Here is a 26,210-nt window from a genome sequence, read left to right as displayed (position 1 = left end):
CGTTTTCAGTCCTGCAAGATTTGTGAAGAAAACGCGACTTCAGGAAACGCGAATTGTAGGCGCGTTTTTTGAACCTTGCTCCAATACACACTGAAAACGTGAGCGTGTCAAGAGGGAATGTCACCTACAAATCAACAGAAACGAAAACCAGAACCCAAAATCAGTCGAATTCTCATAAAACATATCTAAACTATAACACGAAATCAACCAAACAATTAAAAGAAACAATTGGGTTGCCTCCCAATGAGCGCCTTCCTTTAATGTCTGTGACTAGACATGGTAAAGTGTCACTGTTTCGGACACGGTGGCGCATCTAAACTTATTGTCTCCACCTCTCCACTTGAAAATCCTTCGTAATAATGCTTGAGACGGTGTCCATTCACCACAAATTTGTTGTCTGTTTTAGCACCATGGATTTCGACTGCACCATAGGGGAAAACGCGAGTCACAATAAAAGGTCCAATCCAACGGGAACGTAGCTTACCTGGGAATAGCTTGAGCATTGATTGGTATAGGAGGACTTTCTGACCAACTTCAAATGTTTTCCTTGAAATTTGCTGGTCATGAAATGTCCGACTTCTCTCCTTATAAATTAATGCATTTTCGTAGGTTTCGTTCCGAATCTCCTCCAATTCCTGCAAATCCAACTTCCGTTGAACACCGGCCTCTTCTAGATTCATATTGCATTGCTTTATCGCCCAAAAAGCCTTGTGCTCGAACTCCACTGGAAGGTGACACGGCTTCCCGAATACCAACCTGTACGGTGACATCCCTATAGGAGTCTTGTATGCCGTACGATAGGCCCAGAGTGCATCGTCCAACCGTTGACTCCAATCTTTCCTATCGGGGCGCACCATTTTCTCCAAAATGGATTTAATCTCCCGATTCGATACCTACGCTTGACCATTGGTCTGAGGGTGGTACGACGTTGAGACCCTGTGGAGTACACCATACTTGCGAAATAATGCAGCAATAGTTTTGTTACAGAAGTGCGCTCCCCTGTCACTGACAATAGCTCTTGGCATTCCAAATCGTACAAAAATATTAGACCTGATAAAATCTGCGACTACTCTCGAATCATTAGTCCGAGTGGCCTCAGCCTCCACCCATTTAGACACATAATCAACTGCCAGTAAAATATATAAAAAACCAAATGAAGTAGGGAAAGGCCCCATGAAATCTATACCCCAAACATCAAAAATTTCAATAAAAATCAAAGGGACTTGGGGCATTTGATCTCTACGGGCTATGTTACCTACCCTTTGACAGCGATCACATGACTTACAAAATACATAGGCATCCTTAAACAATGAAAGCCAATAAAATCCACTTTCTAAAACCTTATGAGCAGTTCTCTTGGGTCCAAAATGACCTCCACAGGCAAAAGTATGACAAAAATTTTAAATCGATTGAAATTCCATCTCACTTACACATCTCCGCATCACTTGATTTGCACACCTCTTCCATAGGTACGGGTCGTCCCAGATAAAATACTTGGCGTCGCTCTTCAATTTATCCCTCTTCGATTTTGGCCAACCTGCAGGGAAATTACCAGTTACCAAATAATTGACCAGATCGGCATATCAAGGCAACTGAGAATTTATAGAAAATAAGTGCTCTTCAGGGAATGCATTCCTCAATGGTTCATTGTCCTCTCCAACGGGTATACGACTCAGATGGTCAGCTACTAAATTCTCTGAACCCCTTTTATCCCTTATTTCCAGGTCAAATTCCTATAGTAGCAATATCCACCTGATGAGCCTCGGCTTTGCATCTTTCTTGGTCATCAGGTACCTTAATGCTGCATGATTAGAAAATACAATCACTTTAGCACCTAACAGATATAACCTGAATTTTTCTAGAGCAAAAATAACTGCAAGAAGCTCCTTCTCAGTGGTGGAGTAATTCAACTGGGCTCCATTCAATGCTCGGGATGCATAACAGATGACGTGAGACGCCTTTCCTACTCGCTGCCCCAATACGGCCCCTACAGCATGATCACTAGCATCGCACATGATTTCAAATGGTAGACTCCAGTCAGGGGACTGGATAATTGGGGGTGAAGTCAACAATTCTTTCAACTTGTCGAAGGCCTTCTCACATTTGTCATCAAACTCGAAGGCTACATCCTTTTGCAAGAGTTGGAACAACGGGGCCCCAATTTTTGAAAAGTCCTTGATGAACCTTCGATAAAAACCTGCATGTCCAAGAAAAGAACGCACCTCCCGCACATTTGTGGGGTAAGGTAATACAGAAATAATGTCTATTTTAGCCTTGTCAACCTCGATGCCCTTAGACGATACAATATGACTCAGAACTATCCCGTACTCAACCATAAAATGACATTTTTCCCAATTAAGTACGAGATTAGTCTCTATACACCTTATCAGGATCAATTGCAGGTTATCTAGACACGTGTCAAAACTATCACCATACACACTGAAATCATCCATGAAAACCTCTATTATTTTCTCAACATACTCAGAAAAGATGCTTATCATACATCTCTGAAAAGTTGCAGGTGCATTGCACAACCCAAATGGCATTCATCTATAGGCAAAGGTACCGAACGGGCACGTGAAGGTTGTCTTCTCTTGATCCTCCGGTGCAATTGCTATCTGAAAATATCCTGAAAATCCATCCAAAAAGCAATAATAAGCCCTACAAGCTAAACGTTCAACCATTTGGCCAATGAAAGGAAGAGGGAAATGGTCCTTTTTGGTGACGGCGTTTAGCCTACGGTAGTCTATACACTGCCTCCATTTAGTGGGCTTGCGTACTGGCACAAGCTCACCCATTTGGTTGGCCTCTACCGTCACTCCTGCCTTCTTTGGGACTACCTGGACCGAGCTCACCCAGGGGCTATCTGATATAGCAAAAATAATCCCCACATCTAGCAATTTTAGAATTTCTTTTTTTACAACTTCCATCATGAGGGGATTGAGCCTCCTTTGAGCCTGCCGTACAGGTTTGGCATCCTCTTCTAGTCTAATCCGGTGCATACAGATGGCCGGGTTGATCCCCTTAATATCTGCGATTGTCCAACCTATCGCCTCTTTATGTTCCCTAAGGATCCGGATCAGTTTCTCCTCCTGGGTTTTTGACAGTGCCGATGAGATAATCACCGGGAGTGTCTCATTATCACCCAAATATGCATATTTCAGGTGCTTTGGTAGAGGTTTCAACTCCAGTACAGGTGCCTGCACCACAGATGGCAATACCCTCTGGTGAGGTTCGGGAGTGAAAATAGGCAAGACTTCATACCTTTTTGAGGTGGTCGGCAATGAGTGTAATGCACCTATTGTGCATTTTAAATCCTCACTCCACTCCACCTTAGGAGTTGTCTCCAACTCGAGGTGCTTGGTTAAACCCACCTCCAACTCATCCCAGCCATCAGTTTCAAACACTTCCCGCACTACCGGGTCAATAGCACTCACAGAAAAAACCAAGCTAAAGTTGGAATTCGAGGGGTATTTCATAGTATCAAAGATATTAAAATGCACAGTTTCCCCGTCAAATTCCATGGATAAGGTACCCTTATTAACATCAATTTTTGTCTGTGCTGTGCTCATAAAGGGTCTACCTAACAACAACGGTGAGGGGTCAGGGGAGTGATCATCATCCATATTAAGTACATGAAAATCAGCTGGAAATACCAAATCATTAACTTTTACCAACACATCTTCAACCAACCCGTCAGGATATGCATTAGTTCGGTCAGCTAATTGAATGATTATTCCAGTTTCTTTCAATGGACCTAATTTCAGAGAGGTATAGATAGATTTAGGCATAACATTGATTGATGTTCCCAGATCCAACATGGCTCTTCTGATCACAGTATTACCTATCCTACAGGGAATAGTAAACATACCTGGGTCCCCGCACTTGGGTGGGAGCTTTCTCTGCAGGACCGCTGACACATTCTCCCCAACAATAACCCGTTCATCTCCCCTCAATCGCCTTCGATTGACACACAAGTCCCTTAGGAACTTGGCATATTTTGGTACCTGTTTGATTGCGTCTAAGAGGGGGATATTTATCTCAACCTTGCGAAAAACCTCCAAAATCTCCTTCTCCTTATCCTGTTTCTTTGATTTTTCCAACCTGCTAGGAAAAGGAGGCGGGTTAGTTTTAACTTTAATTATTGGGTCAGGAAGTACCTTTATATCTGCACCATTGCTGTCCTCCCTTTCAAGCTCATTTTCGATCTTTTCTTCATCCTTATCCTTAGGAATCACAGGTTCAGACCCCTGAATTTCTTTCCCGCTCCTTAGGGTCATTGCGCTCACGTTCTTCGGATTTAATTCGGGCTGAGATGGCAATTTACCTTGGTTCTGGGAATCCAAACGATTGATTGTTGTGGCCATTTGACTTATCTGATTCCTTATATCCTGTATTTCGGAGTCCGTCCTTTGCTGATTTTGCAAAATGGCTGCCTCCGTTCTTTGCTGATTCTGTGCCATGGTTGTCATCATTTGTTTCATCATCTCCTCCATAGACGAACTAGAGCTTGGGGGCGGAGGTGGTCGGGGTTGGTATTGCTGCTGGTACCCTGGTGGCTTATTTGGCACAAAGTTAGACTGCATGTTCGGTGTAAAGTTGGGTTGCCTATTCCCTCCATAACTGAGGTTGGGATGATCTCTCCACCCGGGGTTGTAGGTGCTTGAGTAAGGGTCGGACTGCTTCCTTGGCGCGGGTGCGTGGTCAGCCATGTTCACCTGTTCTGTAGTTTCTTCCTGAATCATTGGGCACATGTCCGCAGAGTGACCTATACCAGTGCAAATCCCGCATACCCTGGCTTGTGATGCATTTCTCACAGCCTGTTGCCTAACAAACGCAGTCAAATCATTTAGCTGCTGCTGCATAGAGGGTGTCTCTACCTCATTCACCCTGTGTATTGGAACATCCTCTCTTGTACCGAATTGTTGTGAATTTTCTGCCATCCTTTCTATCAACTCCCGTGCTTCCTGAGGGGTTTTGTTCACCAGTGCCCCTCCACTTGCAGCATCAATTATGCTCCTGTCGCCGAAAAGGAGCCCCTCATAAAAATATTGTATGATCAACTGCTCACTTATTTGGTGTTGGGGGCACCTGTACAACAAGTTCTTGTACCGTTCCCAATACTCATAGAGTGACTCCCCTAGATGCTGCTTGATCCCACAAATTTCTTTCCTCAGACTTGCAGCCCTGGACGCAGGAAAATATTTATCCAGAAATTTTTTCTTCAATTGGTCCCACGTGGTGATGCTACCTGGTGACAGGTAGTACAGCCAGTCCTTTGCAGAATCTTTCAAGGAGAAGGGAAACGCCCTCATTTTTATCTGCTCTTCCGTAATGCCCGGGGGTTTCATACTGTTGCACACGACATCAAACTCCTGCAGATGTTTATACGGCTCCTCACCTGGTAAACCATGAAAAGAGGGTAAAAGAGAAATCAGACCAGATTTTAACTCAAATGAAGTGTTTTCACTCAAACTCGGGAAAGTAATGCACAAAGGCTGCTGATTTAAATTAGGGGCAGCCAACTCCCTTAATGTTCGTGCATTAGCCATGGAAATTTCTTCTTGCTCTGAGTCACTCGAAGTGTCACCAAATGAATTTGTTGGTTCAACTCCTGACTCGGGTCTCTGAGATGTAGCACTGGAGTGCTCCTTTCTGAGCTGTCTGGTTTCCTTTCTCGTTCTACGCGCGATCTTCTCTACCTCAGGGTCAAAAATCAAATCACCTGTACGAGAAAATCGAGGCATACACTAGAAGAAAATCAGAAAATTAGGACAAAAATGAACTTAAAAAGAAACAAATAATAACGCCGGTCCCCGGCAACGGCGCCAAAAATTGACAGGTCGTTAGCCTGTGCAATAATAAAATTAAACCTGATTGCCAGTTAAAATGACCAAACCCAATTCCAAGTACTGGAGCAGGGATTCTAGGTGTGCAATGGGTTACTTGATTCACCCTGTTCCCGAAGAGTTTGCTTAATCCGATATACCCGAATGGAATGGTTATTTCTTTCTACAAATAATTATGAATTCGTAGACAGGGCAAGTAGGGTCGTATCCACAGGGACTGGGTATACTTGTTTCTTAAGAAATTCAGAGTAACACATGGGGTGATTTTGTAGGAATGATAACAAGCAAATGAATTCAAATAAGAAAATGAAAATAAAAATAAATGACTGCCTGGAAATTAAACAATAATTCACTGAACTCAGAGTAACAATAACTAAAAGCCTGAATCAAATAAAACAAGAAAAACAATTAGGAATAAAATAAAATAGCCAACTAGAAATTAAATAACAAATTACTAAAATCTAATGAGTGATAATTAAGGATCTAGTCAAGGAATAACTTCAGCAATGGTTCACCTAATTGATCATCGATAAGCAAAGGCAATTCCAATTATTTATCAATAAATAGGTTATAACTGCCAAACAAGTGATGACAGTCAACCCCTCCTTACTGCGTCAATGATTAAGGTACGCCCGTTAATCACTACTCTAATTGAGAAATAATCCTAGGTACGCCCATAGAATTTAATTCCCCAATTGTCTTACGTATTAGAGGAGCCCTATTCTAATCAAATAACGCACTACCAGGGTTATTTTAGATTAGCCCACGTATTCCCCTGACACGAACCCAATCATGCCAGTTGTCACTATTTTGAGACAATTAAACAATTACGGATTTAACGTCCCAATTGACAATAGATTATCAAATTAACTAATTATCCGGGTCCAAGACAACCAATTAATTAAATAACCATAAGCTTAGCAACCAAGAAATATGCGAATACCAATAAATAAAAGAAAAAGATTAAATTAAATCGATCTCACAATTTTTAGGCGAACCAGAGCCTTCGTTGCTCCTTGACTAGAAAAAGGGAATTAGTTCATTTTTGGTGAACAAATCCCATGCAAAATTGAAGAGGAAACTGCAGCCATCAATTGGGAAATGCACAAATTCGATCCGATGAAATACTGACTGAAAAGAAAAGCTACTGGAAGTACTCCATTGTTTTTGCTTCTTCTCACATACGGAGAAAAGAAAACTACTCAAGGCTAAAAGGAAAAGTCAAAGCTAAAGCTGCCAACTCCTTTTCTTCCTAACATCCGTACATGTCTTTAGCCCAAAAAAAATCAAGTACAAGGGAAAGTCAAGAATTGCTGCTAAGCTACCGCCGGCCAAAAACTCCCGAAAAAAGGCCTTTTTCTTTTCTTTTAATTGCGGCGCACCTCCAGCAGAGCCAACCCCTCCTAGGTCACCTTCCCTCGCGGAATTTACCAAAATGGGCGTGATATCTTCTGTTCCAAAAGTGCCCCTGGGACAAGCTTAATCATCTGAATTCTTTTCCTCCAATTTGGCACCTGTTATCATATTTATATTCTACTCCCTGAAATAAACGTCAAATACTAAAAATGAGTAGAATCCAGCAAATAAATCCACATCAAGTCAGATAATAGGAGGAATTGATAATAAAATAAATTGATAAATTGCAGCCTATCAGAAACCTTTGCACATAAGACCGAAGCGACTCTCCCGGGTTCTGCTGTATGTTTAGCAGATACGCCGAGGTCTTGGTCGTAGGTCTGGAAGAGACAAAACGATGGAGAAATATCTCCACCAATTCCCCTAAGGTGGATATGCTCTTAGGTTCTAGACCCTAGAACCATTTTCGAGCAGTCTCCTGCAGGAATATTGGGAAAACCCGACAAATCACAGGGTCGGGGATGCAGTATAATCGGAACGCAGAGATGAATACGTGAAGATGATCTTCCGGGTCACCTCGGTCATCATAGAACGGTATCGTGGGAAGTTTAAAATTTGAAGAGAGCCTCTCCTAATTGATCTCATCCGTGAAGGGCGGAGCCCTCATATAGTCCACTCCAAACCTCCCGGGGAGCCGAGAATCTTCGTCAGCTCGCCTTCCTAGTAAACCCCGTGAGAAGGCCTGGATAAGGACGCAATTTTAGAGGTAGCCTTAGACATGGCTCGCTTCGAGGTGCTTCTAGCCAAATGTCTTCCATCAGATTCTTCATCAGATAGATGCTCAGGAGATTTATCTGATTTTCTCTTAGAGGGCTCGATTTTTTGTTTGTCTTATCTCTTGAAGTACCTCCCTAGTTCCTCAAAGACATTTGGATTTTCTGCCACAAACTCCGCCATCTTGGCTATGGCTTTTTCGTTTGCTAGCTGTCTCTCTTGAGACCCCTGTCCCTCGGCCATGTTCTTTTCTTGGGCTGCAGCACTCGGCTGAGCCCTAATGGTGAGAACTTTCCTGCTCCTAGAACGCGTGGGCTTTATTCTTGAACGTCTTCGAGTTCCCACAGACAGTGCCAATTGAAGAGGTGATTTTTGGTTGCTCGGGCTTTACCTCACCTACTGGATCTATCCTTGGGTGAGAAATGCAGCTCCCCAGAAGTCACCTGCTCGAGTTTTAAGAAATGCGGGGCTAGATCCCCTGATTCTCCTCCTACGCTCTAGTTAGTTCTTTTAGAGGTGAAGGTAAAGTTATTGAGCTGGGGAATGAGTCTTACCCTTTCTTTCTGAGGGATCCTAGAGGTATTTATATGAGAGGGGGAGAGGACTGAGAGGATCCCTCTCCCTAGGGGCTGTCATGCCCAAACTGTCAGCTTTACTTGACGAATTGGCGGCGGCAATAGGTCCCATCAATCGTTCTGACCCCTGGCATGTGTCAGACTGTACCTGAACCCGACTGTCCCATCACCTGACAGGAGCACATGGGTGGGAGTCACGTCTTTGACCCCGGCCTTTGGTGGAAATCATGCCGAGCTGAGACCCTTCGAGGTCCAACACGTCGGGAGTTCGGTTCCTTCGGCGGTCTTAAGCCGTGGCAGAATCGAGGTGTGCGTATTCACAACGAACCGAAATGACCATCCTCACATCTCATCCTAAATTTCTGGAGATCACTATTTGAAATTTAAGTACAGCTATTCAAATTTCAAACCTGAGGGACTAAAATTGTAAAACAAAAAATTTTAACTTTTGCCAATTTAATTTTAACCATTAGGATTGTAAAAATTCCATCAATTATTATAAACTTGCCTAAGTTTTTTTTTTTTGTGGACCAGTTTTGATTTGGTCAAAGTGTTAAGGATCAATTTGGTATACAGACCAAACATGACAATCAAAACTGCATTTTTCCCAAGTGAGAAAAGACTAAGAAATATCGAGTACTAGACAATTTAGTATATAAACCTCTACCAACTCCATAACATGAAGTTTTGAAAAAAAAAAAAAAGAGAAAATGTTAGTTATTCTCATCAAAGAATGTTTTGTCCCTTAAAACCAACATTCACGTTTACATTTTTCTTTAATTTTTTTTTAAATTGTTTAGTAGGGGAAGAGTAAAATTTTAAAAACAGAAAGAGGCCGGCAACTTTTTTTTTCTTTTTTTTTTAGTTGATAAACTTATGCACTTCCTTCACAAAACATAAAATAATTTTAGAATAAACTTGACCTTAGATAGTTTTTATAGGGAAAAAAGAAAAACAAAATATACAGCATATAGGCATACTTATGTGTGTCTTATCGCATGTTGTAGCTTTTTGCTTGTTGTCATTATTATTATTTTTAAAGTCAATCTTGAGTTATAGTTTACATGGGACAAACCAAATAATTCCACGAACATCTCTATCATGCGAGATTTGGATGATAATAAAAAATGAATATCAAAAGAGGTCGCATTCTAGAATCAACTTTCGACCTACTTGTAGAATAATTAGCTGAAGCACATGTAGGTGAGGGAAGTCAAGAAATTTCATCAGCATTCATGCTGTTGATCACGATTTTGAGGTGTAAAATATCACTATTCTTAAGGTTTTATTTGCACCCGTTATAAAGATGGTTTGCTCTTGGATTAGAACAAATTACTTCTATGTGACCAAAAACTAAGACAGAGAAAATTTTGGTCAGCAAAAAAAATAAAATCTAAAATTTCTCCTTAGAATAATCAATATAAATATTTTTCTTGTAATTATAGAAGAAAAGCTCTATCCAACAGTTAGGCCCTCTTTGATAATTTAATTCAATATTTAAATTTAATGAATTCAGATATTAATATATCATCTAGTTTGATAATAAAAAGTTGAACATCTGAATTAATTAAGTGGCACTTAATTTTCTAAGTAAAACTTGCTCTCAAAATTAAGTGATAAGTTATTTATCAGTGATATGTACTCAAATGTATTAGGTTTAATATTTAACAATTCAATAATTTAATGAATTCAAACTTTAAATTTCAAATTTCAGACTTCAGTTTTATCAAATGCAACCTTAGTTTGTTCAAAATTTAGGAGTATAAATCATTGCTAGTGGAAAATTGGAAAATTTTGGTTAGATGGTCCAAGGGCTACCTCCTCGTCTACCTCCTCGTAAATATGAATTAGTCTCGAAGCCCTATTAAAAGAACACCTGTGCTTGATTTTTTTGGGTGGCTGTGGCAGTCATGCAACAACAGCCAATTTAGAAAACCTTGCAATTCAATGATAACGTGGTTGGTGAATTTCAAGAATATATTATTGGGAAATTATACTTAGGATCCCTGGGATGGGATTTAAAGCCTTAATCAAGTTCCTTTTTTCCTTAATCATGCTTAGGCAGCTTCAAATTGATTTCCATTTTTCCTTAATCCTGAGTAGGATCCTTGATCAAATTCATTGGTGCTTGTTTGCAATTATATACTAGCTATACACATACTGAAGAAAATAAAATTTGGTCTTCCAATTATTGTAGGATTCCTAAGTCATTTTCATGGAACAACCCGGTAGGTTAAACTTGAAAGAGGTACAATATAAAATGAATTTAAGAAGGAGAAGACAGAGTCTACCAACTAATTGATGTACAAAATATATGAGGCAAAATGTATACAATTTTTGAAGAAATAGTCTACCAACTGATTGGTTGTCCTCCCAGATAATAAATTAAATGAAGATGATCAGCCTAATCTAGTTTAAATTTTCTTTATTGTAGCCCCAACAGTTAAGTCAAAATCATCAAATGATCAAAGCTAAAAGCTTTGGTAGAAGTCCCATCACGATTCTGGCAGTGTTGTTACGTTGCAGCAAACTTTGACGCTGGGATTGAAAGCTTTTGTGTTTGGATTGTAAGTTATTTTTCTAAATATATTTGCTTACATCACCATTATAATTTTCAATACACCTTTTTATCTTTCCAATTACTTTTTTATCTCACATACATCACATCACAAAAAGTGCTACAGTAAAAATATCTCAAATAACTTACAATCCAAACACATGTTTATCAAAAGAAAAGAGCAGAGTTATAGATGGTATAAGATTGGGAGTTATAGATATCTTTCAACTATTAATTGCAGTAGGAACAAAAAAAAAGAGCACCGTCGATTGTAACATAATACAACCTAAACTATTTGAGAAGAGTTGGATTGGATGGTAAATTTCGAAGAATTACGAGTATGAGATTCCAGTTCAAGACCTCCCATTTAAAAAAGAATATTATAAAAGAAACACTAATCTATCTAATTATACTTTCAACCTCACATTATTCTCCTAATGTTATTCTTGAATATGAAGTATTTCACCGCCTATAAATTAGATACTCAAAAGTGTTTTTCAAAATCTTAGACGTTATACAATAGTATAGTTTAAATTTATATTACTTATAATGTTCAAAATCACAGTATCTGTATGGTGCTACTATGATTCTTATCGATATTCTCTTGAAATAAAGAAAAAGACCAAGTAATTATTAATTGGTATGAAATTTATTCACTAAAATAGTCTTATTACAGATTTCAGCTCAAATGACATTACAAGATGTCACATATACAGAGGATCGATCCAACTTAACATCCATATCTAATTCCCCTCTTATGGAACCTTGACATTATACGGAAATCACCTGTATACCCCAACATATCCAACATATAGAGAAGCTAAATATAGTGCACCCTTATACTCTTGAACTTCTGTGATCAATGACGAATCAAAATCAGGGCTAAATGTCAGTGTTTCCAAGCTATTTCCATCTCCATCGATCCTTTGTCCTTGAAGTTGTGTTGAATTTTTGCTTGTAACAGTTACTGCAATCCAATACTCTCCCTTAGTGTTCCTCTTGATCTTATCCGGCATTCCTGTCATGTTTACCAAAACTTCTGCTGTATTTGCCAGCGGACCCTTCAACCAATACTTCGAAACTTGCCCTATCACAAATTGCGTAACAAGAAGATATGAGCCATCCTCACTGATTGCCACCCCAGCTGCCCCTGAAAGTCCCCTGAGCAACACCGTAACGTTTTTCGTTCTTGGATCGTACTTTAGTAGCCTTCCCGTTGCATCTCGATTGGAAACTATATTATTAATTTGACTGCAAAGAAAACATGTTTTGAATCAAAATTCAGGAAAAGTATAAAATCAGGGTTGATATCCCTCCCCTGTATACAGAATTTGCCAATTAAAAAAAAAAGGTTAGATTGTCTTGGCAAACCTGAGATTGTAGCGGGAACTTGCATCAGTAAAGTAGACAATTCCAGTTGCTTGATCAACTTCAAGGCCATCAGGGAAGCCAAATCTCACTCCCTCTGCACTGGAGGCAAGTTGAATTCCAGGACCTCCTCCAGATGGTATGACAACAAGGCCTAGATCAGCATCTCCCAGGAAGAGCTCACCAGTCTTGTAGTAAAACCCCAAGCCCGTTGGCCTCCCACAGATTTGTGATATATCCGTTCTGTTAGTGCCATCACAAAAGCGCCTAGGCCTAGATAATTTTCGAAAGTAGAAAGATCACTGATTATATATATTAGGTGCGGGAAGCAAACGATTCATTTTGAGGTGAATCTCTCGTCAATTTGTCAGCTTTTGCAAAAACTTTCAAACTTTCTACTCTTAAAGAAATGAATGCACCGCTACAAACCCTGGAAGATATGAAAAAAATTGTGCAAAGGAGAAAGAATTCTTGCCTATCTGCTTTGGTGTATCCATATTCGACAAAGCCAACGGCAGGCCCTAGATATCTTAAAACCCTTCCATCTGCAAGGCTTGCGTATGGTCCTCGACCTGCAGAATCGAATGCATAGGACTCGGGGCCAGGAACTGGAAGATAAAGCTTCTGCCGAAATCCAGAACAAAATGCTGTCGGAAGGTAACAGAAAAGAAAGATAGAGAAACACAAAACAGTCTCTACAATCCGTTTATTAGGAAATACAACTATGATGTTTGCCATCTCTAGACTGTAGATGATAAAATTTCTAATGAGCAAGGGTATTTGTAGGAAGAACTCCATCAAAGGGGGTACCTGCTGATGTTGTAAAGTTTGACTTAGAAGCATACAATGGCTTAGCCAGATATTTGGTTCAGTCGTGGCAAGTTTAATGTGCAACTTTCTTCTTGTTCATATTGTATGTAACCACGTGGAATTATCTTAGTAACATCAATATGATAATTTTATTTCGTATTTTTGAAATATTTTTTGAAGTTTTATAGTGTAGTTTTATATGTTTGGAAGCATGCATAGATGTTCTTGAGATTACAATTACAGTAAATAGTACACATTTTAATGAAATTATGATGTTTTATTCCAAAAAAAAAAAAAAGAAAATCTCAAATGGATATTGTTTTTCCTTTCCCACCATCACATTCATTGGCTTCTCTCAAATCGGACGACTCTTCACATTTTTTTGCCATTTGTAATATTGCTTCATCACTAGTTAAATTTAAGTATTAGATTAGGTGAGAAAGACATTCAAAAAGCATAAAGTTCGTTATGCAGGAAAGTTGATTGAGACTATAGGACTTTTGACTAACCTAACGAAGAGAACAGGGAATTCATGATGAATTTTTTTGGCAATAACATTAAACGCACAAGGAATATGGAATACTGGAGGTAAGGATGCTCTAAGGACCTTTTACACTCAAAAAAGTAGTTTTTTTTTTTTTTTTGGCGGGACAAAGTTTGGGGACGGTCTTAGTGCCGCTACCCGTTAATAGGGACGGTGCCGTTAGATGAAAGTTGAAACTGGCAACTTCTTGGTTGACTAGTTTCCCACATATCCCGATCGAGAAGGTTTTGATCTAATGATTAAAATTGTTAAAATTGAAATTTCATAAATTATAAGTTTTAGATTTTAATCATCATGCTCTTTTCTCACTTGTTAAATTTCACTCTTATCATGCTAGCAAAAAAAATTCCGTCGTTTTATAAATTTCATCCCTCTCTGCTAGAAAAAGATTTAATATAGTTTCCCACATATGTTATTCTTTTGCATGGTTTCTTTCTCTCCCCCAATGTTTATCCCCTCTTATCTCATAGACTAGTATGACTATCTACAAGAGTGTTCCCTAACTCCATTCAATCCTAACCTCCACTTGGAAAACATATAGGGTTTAAGGGAAAGCACCAGTTGGAGCTTAAAGCCTTTACCAAAATTCGTTTTAGAAGAAGCATGATAACGTTCACAATATTTCTTTTAATTAATTTTTTTTGTGGCCTTGCAGGATCCCCAATTTTACTATTACTTAAATATTGTTTGTGCAAAATAATGGGAGACAAATAACCAAATGACTAAATCAATGAAATAAAGAAAAATTTTTGAGGACCTCGGTTTGCTGTTTAATGGTGGTACAATTTTAATAGTTAGCCCTACAAAAAGATTTCTTGACCTGCATTTACTTTCATCAAATTTAAAATGTTTGAATCGCTCTAATTTTCTTCTCTTCATAATTTATAAGTGAAATTGTTTTGAAAAAGGGAAAGGTTGTCTAGTTGTCTTACGATGAAAAGAACTTGAATTACCAAATTGAGGGGTGACAAATTACTTTTGACTGTGCAATTTTGCTATTTTAGAGTACAAAACAACTTATTTGTAATATATTTACTTTTATAAGTAAAAATAGTTTTTCATTATTCTAACTTTCTTTTATTTTTCTATAAGATTGGTTAGTGAAACAATTGGTTTGGCAGGGTGCTTTAGTCTAATGAGTAGAAAAACTTAAACTAACAAATCTAGAAATGAAAATTTTTCTCTAGGATAATACCTCTAATATTGAATAACAGTACAATTTTACTATTTTGCCGTACAAAACTACGTACTTATCTAAAGTAAAAATACCCCTCTTCATCTTTTTGTCAACCAATTTATATAACTGAATAGAACTGGAATAAAAAAGGCTCCATTTCCCCAAATATTAGTTGCATGCTCCAATTTTTCTGTCTTGAAAATTGATTTAACGTAAACGTGATAAACGAAACTAACTCCCTTTAATGGAGTTGACCACCACCTTTAGTGTCGACCCTTGACCTCCCATCGGTTTCCCATGATTCTGTTGGGTCACTCTCTAGTATAGGTTAGATTAGGACTGAGAGTATGTGTAGATGTAGATTACAATTTACAAGTGACAAAAAAAAAAAAGTAAACGTGATAAACGAGCTGAATAAAAGTGCTTTTGTAGACATGGTGGACCTTGACACTGCTAATTAACAAGTGTGATAGGGCTCGATGGCTTGGGTGAGACCTAATTGTCAGTCTAATAATTCACCTAACACGCGATCCATGACACAACTCGCCGAATATGAGTGCATAATCTCATAATTGTACCAATAAATAAGTGAATTTCATGTATATAATATAGAGAATCACCTTCAATGATAGTTTGACCCTACCTTTATTAAAACATTTGATTGATTTTCTGTTGTAACAAAAATAGGAAGTGCAATACTATTAGAATCTTACAAGATATATATTTTTTAATATAATTATTGATTAGCCTTATGAACCTTGGCGAATAAACTCCCGCTTATTTTCAGGAATTGGCAATGTATCCGTGCTCAAACCCTTAACAAAAGTTATTGTGCAAAAATGTTTTTATAGAAATTATTTACTCTATATTCATCTAGACTCATTTGGGACAGTTGAGCACATTTTCTTCCAATGTAGCAAAGCAAAGTTGATATGGAATATGGCTCCTTTACAGTGGGATGGGTTTCATGAGTACATAAGTGATTTCAGGAAGTGGTGGAGTAGGTTAATGGAAGTAAAGGTGCGAAAGGATGGAATGCAACATATTTGTTTAACAGTGGACATTCTTTGGCATATTTGGAAATCCAAGAATGAAGCAGAATTTGAAAGCAAAGATAGGCATCCAATGGAAGTTGTTCGAAATGCAGCGAACAATTGGGAGGAGTATCATCAATGCCTACAGGTACAACAACGTATGAGCATCTCCGAAACAGAAATAGCAAACGACCCGGGGGAACCAGACCGAAACATGCTGAGCATTCATGTAAATGTAGGGCAACACAAGGAAGGATATAATATGGGAATTGGCATCACAGCAACAAATGCAATGAACCAGATTGGTGCAGCGTGGATGCTCAGGGAAAGAAGTACTGGATCAGCTGTTTTAGACAATTTGGTGGCTATACAATTGGCACTTTGTAAGCTAAAGGAACGCGGCTGGCAACACATACAGGTTCAGACATCATGTAACCAGACTTTAAAGTTGATAAACTGTCAAGCCCCAACCAACATCTGTATAGCAGGCCATCTTGAATGCATCAATGATCTAAGCTTAATGTTTAGGACATGCTCATTTGTTAGCCAGCCTAGTAATGGTAGCACTGATACAATCAGTTATAAACTGAATAAACAAGCAATGCACATCTATTTTGATGAGGAGTTCTTTGATGCTCAGTGTCTTAGTATACTTTTGTAAAGCAAAACTTGAGCCCTTGCTCATATATTGTAAATTCTCTCTTAGTAGAAATATATTCATCTATCGTTTCTAGGAAAAAAAAAATCTAGACTCATTTGGAGGCAGGATAACAAACCTTTTTTTCAATTTTTTTTGGTCAAAAAAAGATAGAACATCGGTGAAATGCTCTAATTAAGAATGAAATTAAGTAGGTTGCAAAATACAAAATTAATGGAACTAGTTAGAGCTATATGTAGAAAGCTACCCCAGGGATATACGTAAAAAAAGCTATCTCGAGTCCTTAGAATCGAGATGTTAATAGAGATAGTAATCGGTGATTGTATGATTTTTGAATTAACTCTCAAACCTTTCCCTTTCTACTTTATAAGATTAGGAGTATTCCTTTAACCAAAAAAAAAAAAAAAGAAAAAAAGTTGGGTTAAATGCTCCCATTCAGACTTTCTAATACAGACTCCATGCATCGTAGATGGGCTATCAAATATGTATCGTATCATTGAAGGAAGATAACTTAAAGTAATTCAATTCCTAAAACTAGATTACTTTTCATTAATTTTAATTAAACGGATAAATTTGTTGCCAATGAAGGCTTTGCTTGACCATTAAAAAAGAAAAATTATTTGACAAATGGATTTGAAGAAGTGGGTAGCGTAAGAGAGGAGGGAAATATTTTCGGACGACTAAAATGGGGTGAGGTGCCGAGAAAATTTGTAGATGCTGCTATGTATGAATGTACTCTAGTCGTTTGGCTTTACTTTGTGGACCTTTTGATGTGAGGCCTAACTTCTATAAATTTAGTACATTGGAGTACTTCTTCCCAATAAGAATAAATAAATATCTTGAAACTCTATATGTCCGCAACCCGTTCGATAAAATTTTTCAAATCAAATGCAATGAAAATCAATACCTTTGCTCCCCGAAGTGGACTGGGAATAGGGATAGGATCATAGGAGTGGTAGGGGAGAAATTTTAAGTCGGTCCAGACCATTACTTGGTAGAACTATGAATAAATCTAATCAAATCGAATATTCGAATGTTTAAACTTGTTTGATTATTTCAACGACTTTGAAAATTTGTTCAAGTTTGAAATTTTGGTAGGGCTGAAAGATTGTTTTAGTGATATAATCAAGTTTGAATGAAGTTTTTATCGAATTTAAAAGTTATAGAATACAAAATGCTATTTAAATTTGGTTTAATTAGTTAGCGAAGCAATCTCTTATCAAGTCGAACTCAATTCGAGTATCGAATAAGTTAATCTATTTTTTAGTCCTTCTACTTAGCAAGTCTGTTAGTTGATATTTGACCGTTAAAAATGTTTCAAAAGGATTGTGGAGTCCATTATTTCAAATTAAATACAATTTAAATGAGAAGGTACTTATTTGTCCAATTAACGGCATTTCATTGATCCTAGACATTATTAGACTCGTTACGTAATTTGTCCGGACTAATAAGATGGGACCCCGGGAGGTATCGGCGCTCTGCGGCCGTTCCTATTTCTCGGTTTGAAGAAAAATGGTTCACGTGATTTGTTTACTGAAGCTGACCAAAATGTAAAACATCAAACATTCAGGCCCATTTTGCGAGAGCCCATACCTCCTCTCCAATGCAAAAGAGGTGAGAAAAAAGTCAATTCGCAAAATCTCCTACTATAACCTTCTCTTCTTTCTCAAGGCCAAAACGACAAATGGGTTGACCTTTTTGCAATGTGTTTAGACTTGAATTGGAGAATGAATCGAAAAACTTTTCAATTCGCGATTCAACCAATTTAATTAGTTTATTAACTCCGGTTCAAAGATTGAATAATTTTTTTTTAATTTATTTTAGTATTAATAATTTTGAATAAAACTAAAACATTTATTTTAGAAAATAAAATTTAATAAAAATCAGTTGAACTTTTCGATTTTTACCGATTCAACCAGTTCTTGACTTGGTTTGATCGGATCAATGATTCTTTGGGTTATTTATTGAATCGGACTGGAGGCATAATTGATTTGCTATTTGACCAATCGAACTGATCGATCCTGTCTGTTCTTCAAAACACTATCTTTTTGTCAATCCATAGTATTTACACTATTTCGAAGCTAACATATAATAGAAGAGATTCTAACTAGATGAAGAGAAATTAAAGGGAGAAAAACATACGTCTAAATCGGAAAGGTGCACCGCTATATATTCTCTAACTTTAAGTACGATTATAAAAGTTTGAATCCTTAATGTGTAATCAGGAAAGTATTTTATGCATTACCTGTTGATTAATTTATAAGGTGCTAGGACCTACCAAATCAAATACAAGGGGCTGAGGAGCAAGATCTAGTAGGTAAAGCTTTGGCAAATTTCCTTCACAAGATATTGTGTAAAGGAAACAAAAAAAAAAAGATGTTTTACGGAGATTTGTATACGACCTTATTATGATTTCAGTATGGCCCTCAAATCTTATATTCGGTTCTAAAGGGTTCCTCCAATTCATATTTAAGTATGTTAAATTTCACTTTGCCCCCCTGAAGTTAATTTTATCTCTATTTTTCTCTCCTAAAATAGCCATTTTTCATAGTTGTAGTTAATTTTTTTGGCTAAAAAAAAGTTATAATGAATTATCCTCTAACAATTTACATAAAATAAAAATTTAAAAATTTTCTTCAATAATAACAATCTCAGTATTACATTATACTTAGAAAGTTTTGTTAACTGTATTTATTGTTATTGTTGTCCTCCTCGTCATTACTATTTGATTTAAAGTATAATCAATAAAAAACAAAGTGCATTAAAATAATCTTTAGCCTAATTTGAGTAAGAAAAAGTACAAAAATTAAGCATAAGATAGTTTTTTTTTTTTTGGCTTTTTATCTCTTAAACACATTTCATCAAGTCAAGCTATCTAAAGTGCACGTGGTCACTTCTAATTTTAAATGTTACTGGGCTAACTGTTACTTCATTGGGCAAGATACCAACGATAAAGGAGAACTGGGATCTGGTTTTTGAGTGATGCGTTGATGCGTTGATCCGGTTATAGACTTACTGGCCTTTTTTGTTTTTTTTTTTTTAACTTCTTATTTTGAAGGGTTTATAGTAATAGTTTTAGTTCATGTAAACAGCTATACAACCTTATTTTTCTTTATTCAATGGAAAATATCACTTTTACTAAAAAAATCATATTACTGTATTAATATAGTCAAGATAATTTATCTAAAAGATAAAAAGAAAAAGAATTTTGCTTATTTATTTTCTAGTGGTACAAAATATTTAAGTACATATTTGATTTTTTTTTACTTTTTTTTATTATAAGCATAAGGTATTTATTAAGCTTGACATTTGGTAATGAGTAATTTTTTTATTTTTTTGTTTATTAAATTGTCAGAAGGATAATGTTGCCATTTGTTGTTAGTTAAATTGGTTAACTATTTAGATACTCAACTAAAACTATCAAAGGGGGCTAACATGCCTTAATTTCAAACTCAGACAAGGAAAATAAACATGAGATCATACCTCAGAGGACAAAGTAAAAATATTATACTTGAATTCTAGTTTGTTTGGATAGTGGGTTATTTCTCCAAATATATTTGCTTACATCACCATTACAATTTCCAATACAGTTTTTTATCTTCTCAATTACTTTTTTATCTCACATACATCACATCACAAAAAGTGCTGCAGTAAAAAAATTTCAAATAATTTACAACCCAAACAAAGGGACTCTATTTAGAGTCGAATGAGCAAATTACTCAAAATGTCACTAAACTATTACAATGTGCCGCTTTTGGTCGCTAAACTTTTGTATTAGCCAAAAATGTCATTGAACTAGTAAATCTGAACCGTTTAGATCACTCCATCTATTTATGCCGTTAGGAGAAATGGAAAGCAACTTTTTGAAGAGTAATTTCGTCTAAAATAAAACTAACTTGCATATAATACTTTCAAATGAGACACAAAACCGCATAATCTATATTCTGAAATTGCAATAAAACATGTGAATTATAGTTTTTGAGGATTTATTTTGGGATAATTTTTGAAAATAAAATAAACACTACCACCACCCCAAGTGAAAAGTATCAAGAAAATAAAGTTGAAGGCTGTATTCGTCCTCCGAGAACCCTTGAAGTTTTGGGAATTTTCCCTTGTTTGATGTTAATGCTATAAACCGATCTGATTTTTTTTTTTTTTAAAATAAACTGTAGGTCGCATGGAGTTTCACTTGCACAAATCTTGAAATCAATCCAGTAAACGGTGTTCAATTAGACATCAAGGGAGATAGTTCAATTTGTTCATCAAAGGAATCATTGACAAAAAATGTCACTAGATGGGAATCTGTTATCACGAACAACTCTTAAATGATTACAAATTGTCTTTTAAAACATTCCTCGTTGCACAATCCTGTGAAGTCAACTAGAATCCATTAATTCAGGACGAAAAGCAAGATTAGAAAATCAATTATAACAAAGGGCAAAAGGCATTAATTTAAACCAGAAAAAGGATGAGCAATGAAGGAATAAGAGGTATAAGAACATTTCCAAGTACGTAAACAGCATCAGAAATCCCTTGTGCCAACTAGAAGCCAGGGAATGGAATATGAAAGTTTCACTGTATATAATGTATGGGCTTCGTCAAATGATGCAATTTTAATAACATAAAACAATAGGAGAGAAGATAAGTAAACGTGCAAGCATTAGCACCCTCCCTGGTCATCCTGCCTTTCTATCATGAATTTACAAAAGCAATTTCCACTCAGCAATTAAAGTAATAAAAAGGGGGCCATAAAACAGGGAATTCATAAAGTATATTAATTATAGTTTAGGGTTATCATTATGAACATAAACAGCAGCTTGTTGAAGAATCGGAGTGCAGTGGAGCCTAGATATTGGCCAACTTGTGAAGTAGGTTTTCAGGGTTCGTGGAGCACAAGCCCCCAAAACATGTCTGGCTATTATTAGTTTGATTCTATGGTTCAATTATATGAACCATTTAGAAAGGGAGAATTTTGGGATATAGGATTGGAAGATTCAACATTGATAAAAAGCAGAGTGTAAAGTTTTTGGAAACTTGTGAACTGTGGAGAATGGGTAATTATAGGTCACTAATGAAATAGTTAATGAGTTTGTTGTTAAATGGTTTAATTTCTCTCGTAGCAATATTCACTCTTCGACAATTTAATGGATAAAATTATGCACTTTGGTGAATATAAATAATATATATATATATATATATATATATCTTAATGTGACAATATCAATTGATATTTGCACATATTCAAATATGCACATATGAGTGTGCTGAACATAAATTTGTACTTTGGTTAAAAAATAAGTTTACATCTGAATATGTATATTAGAAATCATATATATATATATATATATATATATGTATATATGTATGTATGTATGTATGCGCACGCCTGTACAATAAATATAGGCTTGAATACGTGTGAATGAGTATGTGCATATATGGCCTCCACGGGTTTAGTCACATGGTAGCAGCATTCCCTTGGGACATTTAGGTCCTGGGTTCGAAATTGCGCTATGGGGGACGCCTGTGCACTTATTGTGCCTTGGTCGGGTTGGGGCGCCGGACTCGGGTTTAAGGGGATTAGTCGGACCCCATAAGGATTGATCCGGACACCCCTGTGTCGATAAAAAAAGAAAAAGAAAAAAAAGAGTATGTGCATATATATTAGTAATCTTAGATGCACATACAAGATAAACATGCGACCTTACTTATAGTGTTAGTTTATTTACTAGTTATGAACAGTACTACTCCACTGTACATTTCCAAATTTCCCAAACTTATACCCTTCCTATAGACAATTAAAAAAAAAATCAATCTCTCACTGTTTGAATTACTATTGAATCTAATGTATGGGCATGTACTTTATTATTGAATTGTTATGTGGCAAGGAGAAAGCCGAAAGGGGACAAAAAGTAACAAAGATCTTTAACAGTAACCAAGAAAGCGGAATGTTGAATAAAGTATTATGCCCCCTGTCCCCATGGAAATCAATGAAAATTATATCTTATAATTGCTTACCAAAAAAGAAAAAAGGGCTTTTGTAGACTCGAAGAATTATAACCGTCTATGTAAATTTGTTTTTTAGTCCAATGGATAATACATTTCTTGCACGTTTTATTCTATAAGAACTTAAACTATTTACAAATACGTCTTCTGTAACGATTCCACGTCGGTTAGGGAAGAGAGTTCTGGTCTGCTTTAATAACCTGTCGTGGTATCCCGCATCTGACCGAGGCTTTTTGGAGGGGTGTGAGGCTTCATGACCTGCGGGTTTGGGTTTCTCATCTGTTGTGATTTCACTCACCTCCAGGAACAAAATTCATGACCCAATAGGAGCAGTTAACTGTGGGATAATATTGATCAGATCAGGTGTTAGATCTTTCATGATGTAATTTACTGAATTAGCATCCAGTAAAATATGTTGTCGGTAACAAATAATCAATTTTTTTTTGTTGATCCAACTATATATTGCGAAAATTTCTCAAAACGGTTGTTAGTGTTATTTATCATTTCTAATTGAAAAAAGTAAAGTATGTATCCCTATAAGAATACATTGTCGGCAGAGGAAATATATTATATGTTGAAGCCATTATTGATAGCAATGGCATGAACTGAAGTCAATGCTACAGATATAATGAATGTACTTCTGCATTAGTGCATATTGATCAAAAGCTTTGAAAAATTATTAATATATACAAAACTTTTAAATGGCACAATAACCAGCATTACATAGGCTTTTCAAACGAAGAGCTAACTAAACTGCTGACAACAATTGTGCGCAAATGCACAATTTTGTGTCCGGTTAATCACAAGAATCCCCCTTAAAGTTTGGTAAGTTTTGCAGTTTAACCCTTAACATTTTTTTCCCTCATTTTATCTCCTCTGTCAGTCCACCACAGCAAATGGACCATTAAAACATTGCAGTTGACGAAAATATCCCACTTTTTAATCGTTAAAATTTCTGAAGAAAATGGCACTCTTCATGTTCTATAAAGAAGCGATGCCCAGAAGTTTTTTTAATATATTTTGAGCATTCATCATATCAAAAATATTTCTCTCCATCAACCCTAACATTTGCAACTAAAATAGAAAAAAAAAGTTCCAAGTTTCTTCAAATACATTTATTTGCGTTCTTCTAAATGTTTTTCATCACGTCAATTTGAAGAACCAAACCTAAAAACTTGTGGATGTGGAAAAATGGCACCTTGAGAGAGAAGATCTTCGACATCAAAAAATCCCGGAAGGAGATTTCTTAGATATTCAAGTTATAAGGTTTGATTTGTATGATAGACTAATTATTGTTTTGTACTTCTTAGAATAATAATTTGAAATATGAAAATTTTTTTGTGTAGAATCATTATGCATGTAATTATTTCAAAGCGATAGGTTCGAAATTTTACGCAATGGAACAGAAATATGTGTTATGTATGACCCAAACCTATGGGTACTTATGTATGTTCATTATATTTTTAGTTTTAGGGATAGCAATTGTTCTTTAAATATCAACTATCAACACCGTTACAAAGTGTTTATTTTGACTACTAGTTAATAGGACAAAGTGAAAAAAAAAACATATTAGGGGATAAACTGCAAAATACACCAAACCTTAGGAGGACTTCTTAAGATTAGCCCTTTTGTATCGGAAGGATCTCATGCGCCCAATATACGCTTGGATGCTTCCCTGTGTTTTCGCATGTACAGTTTGGTTATTTGCTTTGGTGCCCGTGGATTCATGCTTAGAATTTTGGAATACGATTTTGCCCTTAGGCCCCTTACCCATTCATTAACAGTTTGGATTAATGTTTATAGGGGATTTTTTATTTCACACTAACGGGTACAGAAACATACCACATTTGTAAAGAGACATTCGAAATTTAAATAAAGATTATTTGATATTAATGGACACATTCCACATGGGAGTGTATATTAAAATTTCACTCGATGTTAAGGGCCAGTTTGGAGTTGCAGTGACTTATTAAACGTGCTTTTTCAATAGAGTTTTTAATAAAAGTGCTTATTAAATGTTTAGGTACTTTTAAGTATATTATTTGGGTGCATAATTCAATAAATACTTATTATATTGAATAATGTATAATTTAAAATTTTTAAATGTATTTATCTCTTTATTTAGTTCATAATATAGGATAAAATGGTTAAATTTAATTATTTATTCTTAAAACACAAATGCCATTCAAAAAGTAGCAAATTTGAGTTTTTGTTAAAAGTGTTTTAATACCAAAACACTATTCCTAATTTTATCTGATGACATTCACCAAAGACGTCAAAAGTACTTTTGGCACCCAAAAGTGCTTGTCACTGAAAGTACCACAATGCAAATGGGTTCTAAATTCTAGTCCATTGTGTGAAAACCTAAGAGTATTTATAAGGATAGTTCAGAAAATTCATACTTTCTTTTTTGACAATTTCTAGCAAGGAAAAAAAAAATGAGATTTAAGCCCCGAGAGAGGAACTTGTTACAAAACTCTAAATCCTAGGGTCTCAAACTTATTTCCAGTATTTATAAAGATTATTTATGACAATAGTTTGGAAAAGTCATACTTATTTCCAGTATTTTTTAAAAATCATTGTCATTGTGATGACAGTACTCTTTTTTTCATGCTAGATTAGATTTTTTTTTTTCTTTTTAAGATAGAGACCATAGAACTGCTCTAATTGAAGATCACAAATTACGAAACTCTAGGATGGATTAGGTAAGATATCCTCCGCTTAAATAAGTTTCTTACCAATCCTATCAGGTAACACATGGTTTAATTTCTACCACTAAACCCTCTTGCTTGCCTATTCGAACTAACTATTGGGTACATCTACCCGCTACTTAAACCTAGTGAAACCACGATACAAACATCTAAAAAGTTCAAAAACCATAGAAACTAACTATAGTAAATTAAAATTTATGATTAACTTTTTATACACTAATAGTGTAGTAATTTTTTTATACTAGTAGTTATGGATGCATGCCACATGTGCATGATTTGAATTATAAATTTGAATTCATATTATGTAGTATTGATCTAAATATGTTAGTGTAAAAAAAAATTATATATTGACAGTGTATAAAAAATTTAATAAAAAATTTTGTAAATCAAAATTAAAACATTTCATTAGTGTAAAAATAGAAGTTAAAACCATGGTTTAATAATCCTATCACATATAGTTTAGAAAGTGTATCACTACAAAGGTCGTGTCCAAGTGATCAAAATGGAATAAGAACAAAATGATCTAAGAATGCTTTAGAAGATAAAATCCTTTATTCTTTTTTTGATCTCCGATCATAAAATTGTGCATGCATAAGCACGCACTTCTCAGTACCAAATCCTAATAGATAACTTGGAATTGGGCTATCCATGCCCGTTTTACCCTACCATTTGCCATTCCTAGGAAACTCCACATCTCATGAAGAAAACGCGCATCAATGGAGGGTAACCTTAGCATTGCACACGTCCAAAGTTCCACTAAACCAAAAGTAAGATTCCTTGAAAGTACCTTTTTT

General features: G+C 36.1%; 1 protein-coding gene across 1 annotated transcript; it reads right to left on the bottom strand.

Annotated features, from left to right (window-relative positions):
• Positions 1-11,762: 11,762 nt before the first annotated feature.
• Positions 11,763-13,293, bottom strand: LOC113739001 (protein STRICTOSIDINE SYNTHASE-LIKE 11-like). The gene is made up of 3 exons (XM_027266257.2): positions 12,955-13,293; positions 12,483-12,752; positions 11,763-12,362 (listed from the first exon to the last, which is right to left on the bottom strand). The coding sequence occupies exons 1-3, from the start codon at positions 13,275-13,277 to the stop codon at positions 11,894-11,896; spliced, it is 1,062 nt and encodes a 353-aa protein (XP_027122058.2). The 5' UTR covers positions 13,278-13,293; the 3' UTR covers positions 11,763-11,893.
• Positions 13,294-26,210: the final 12,917 nt, after the last annotated feature.

This window comes from Coffea arabica, chromosome 4c (genome assembly GCF_036785885.1).
Source record: "Coffea arabica cultivar ET-39 chromosome 4c, Coffea Arabica ET-39 HiFi, whole genome shotgun sequence".
Classification (NCBI taxonomy): domain Eukaryota; kingdom Viridiplantae; phylum Streptophyta; class Magnoliopsida; order Gentianales; family Rubiaceae; genus Coffea; species Coffea arabica.
Note: the sequence above shows the minus strand (reverse complement) of the source record. Positions and strands in the feature narration are given on the sequence as shown.

Excerpts from the sequence above, each read along its gene's own strand:
- LOC113739001 (XM_027266257.2), bottom strand. The coding sequence starts at position 13,277 with ATGGAGTTCTTCCTACAAATACCCTTGCTCATTAGAAATTTTATCATC. Across the intron at positions 12,753-12,954 it reads GGATACACCAAAGCAGATAG|GCCTAGGCGCTTTTGTGATG; the intron begins GCAAGAATTCTT and ends AAAATTATCTAG. Across the intron at positions 12,363-12,482 it reads AGTTCCCGCTACAATCTCAG|TCAAATTAATAATATAGTTT; the intron begins GTTTGCCAAGAC and ends TTTTCTTTGCAG.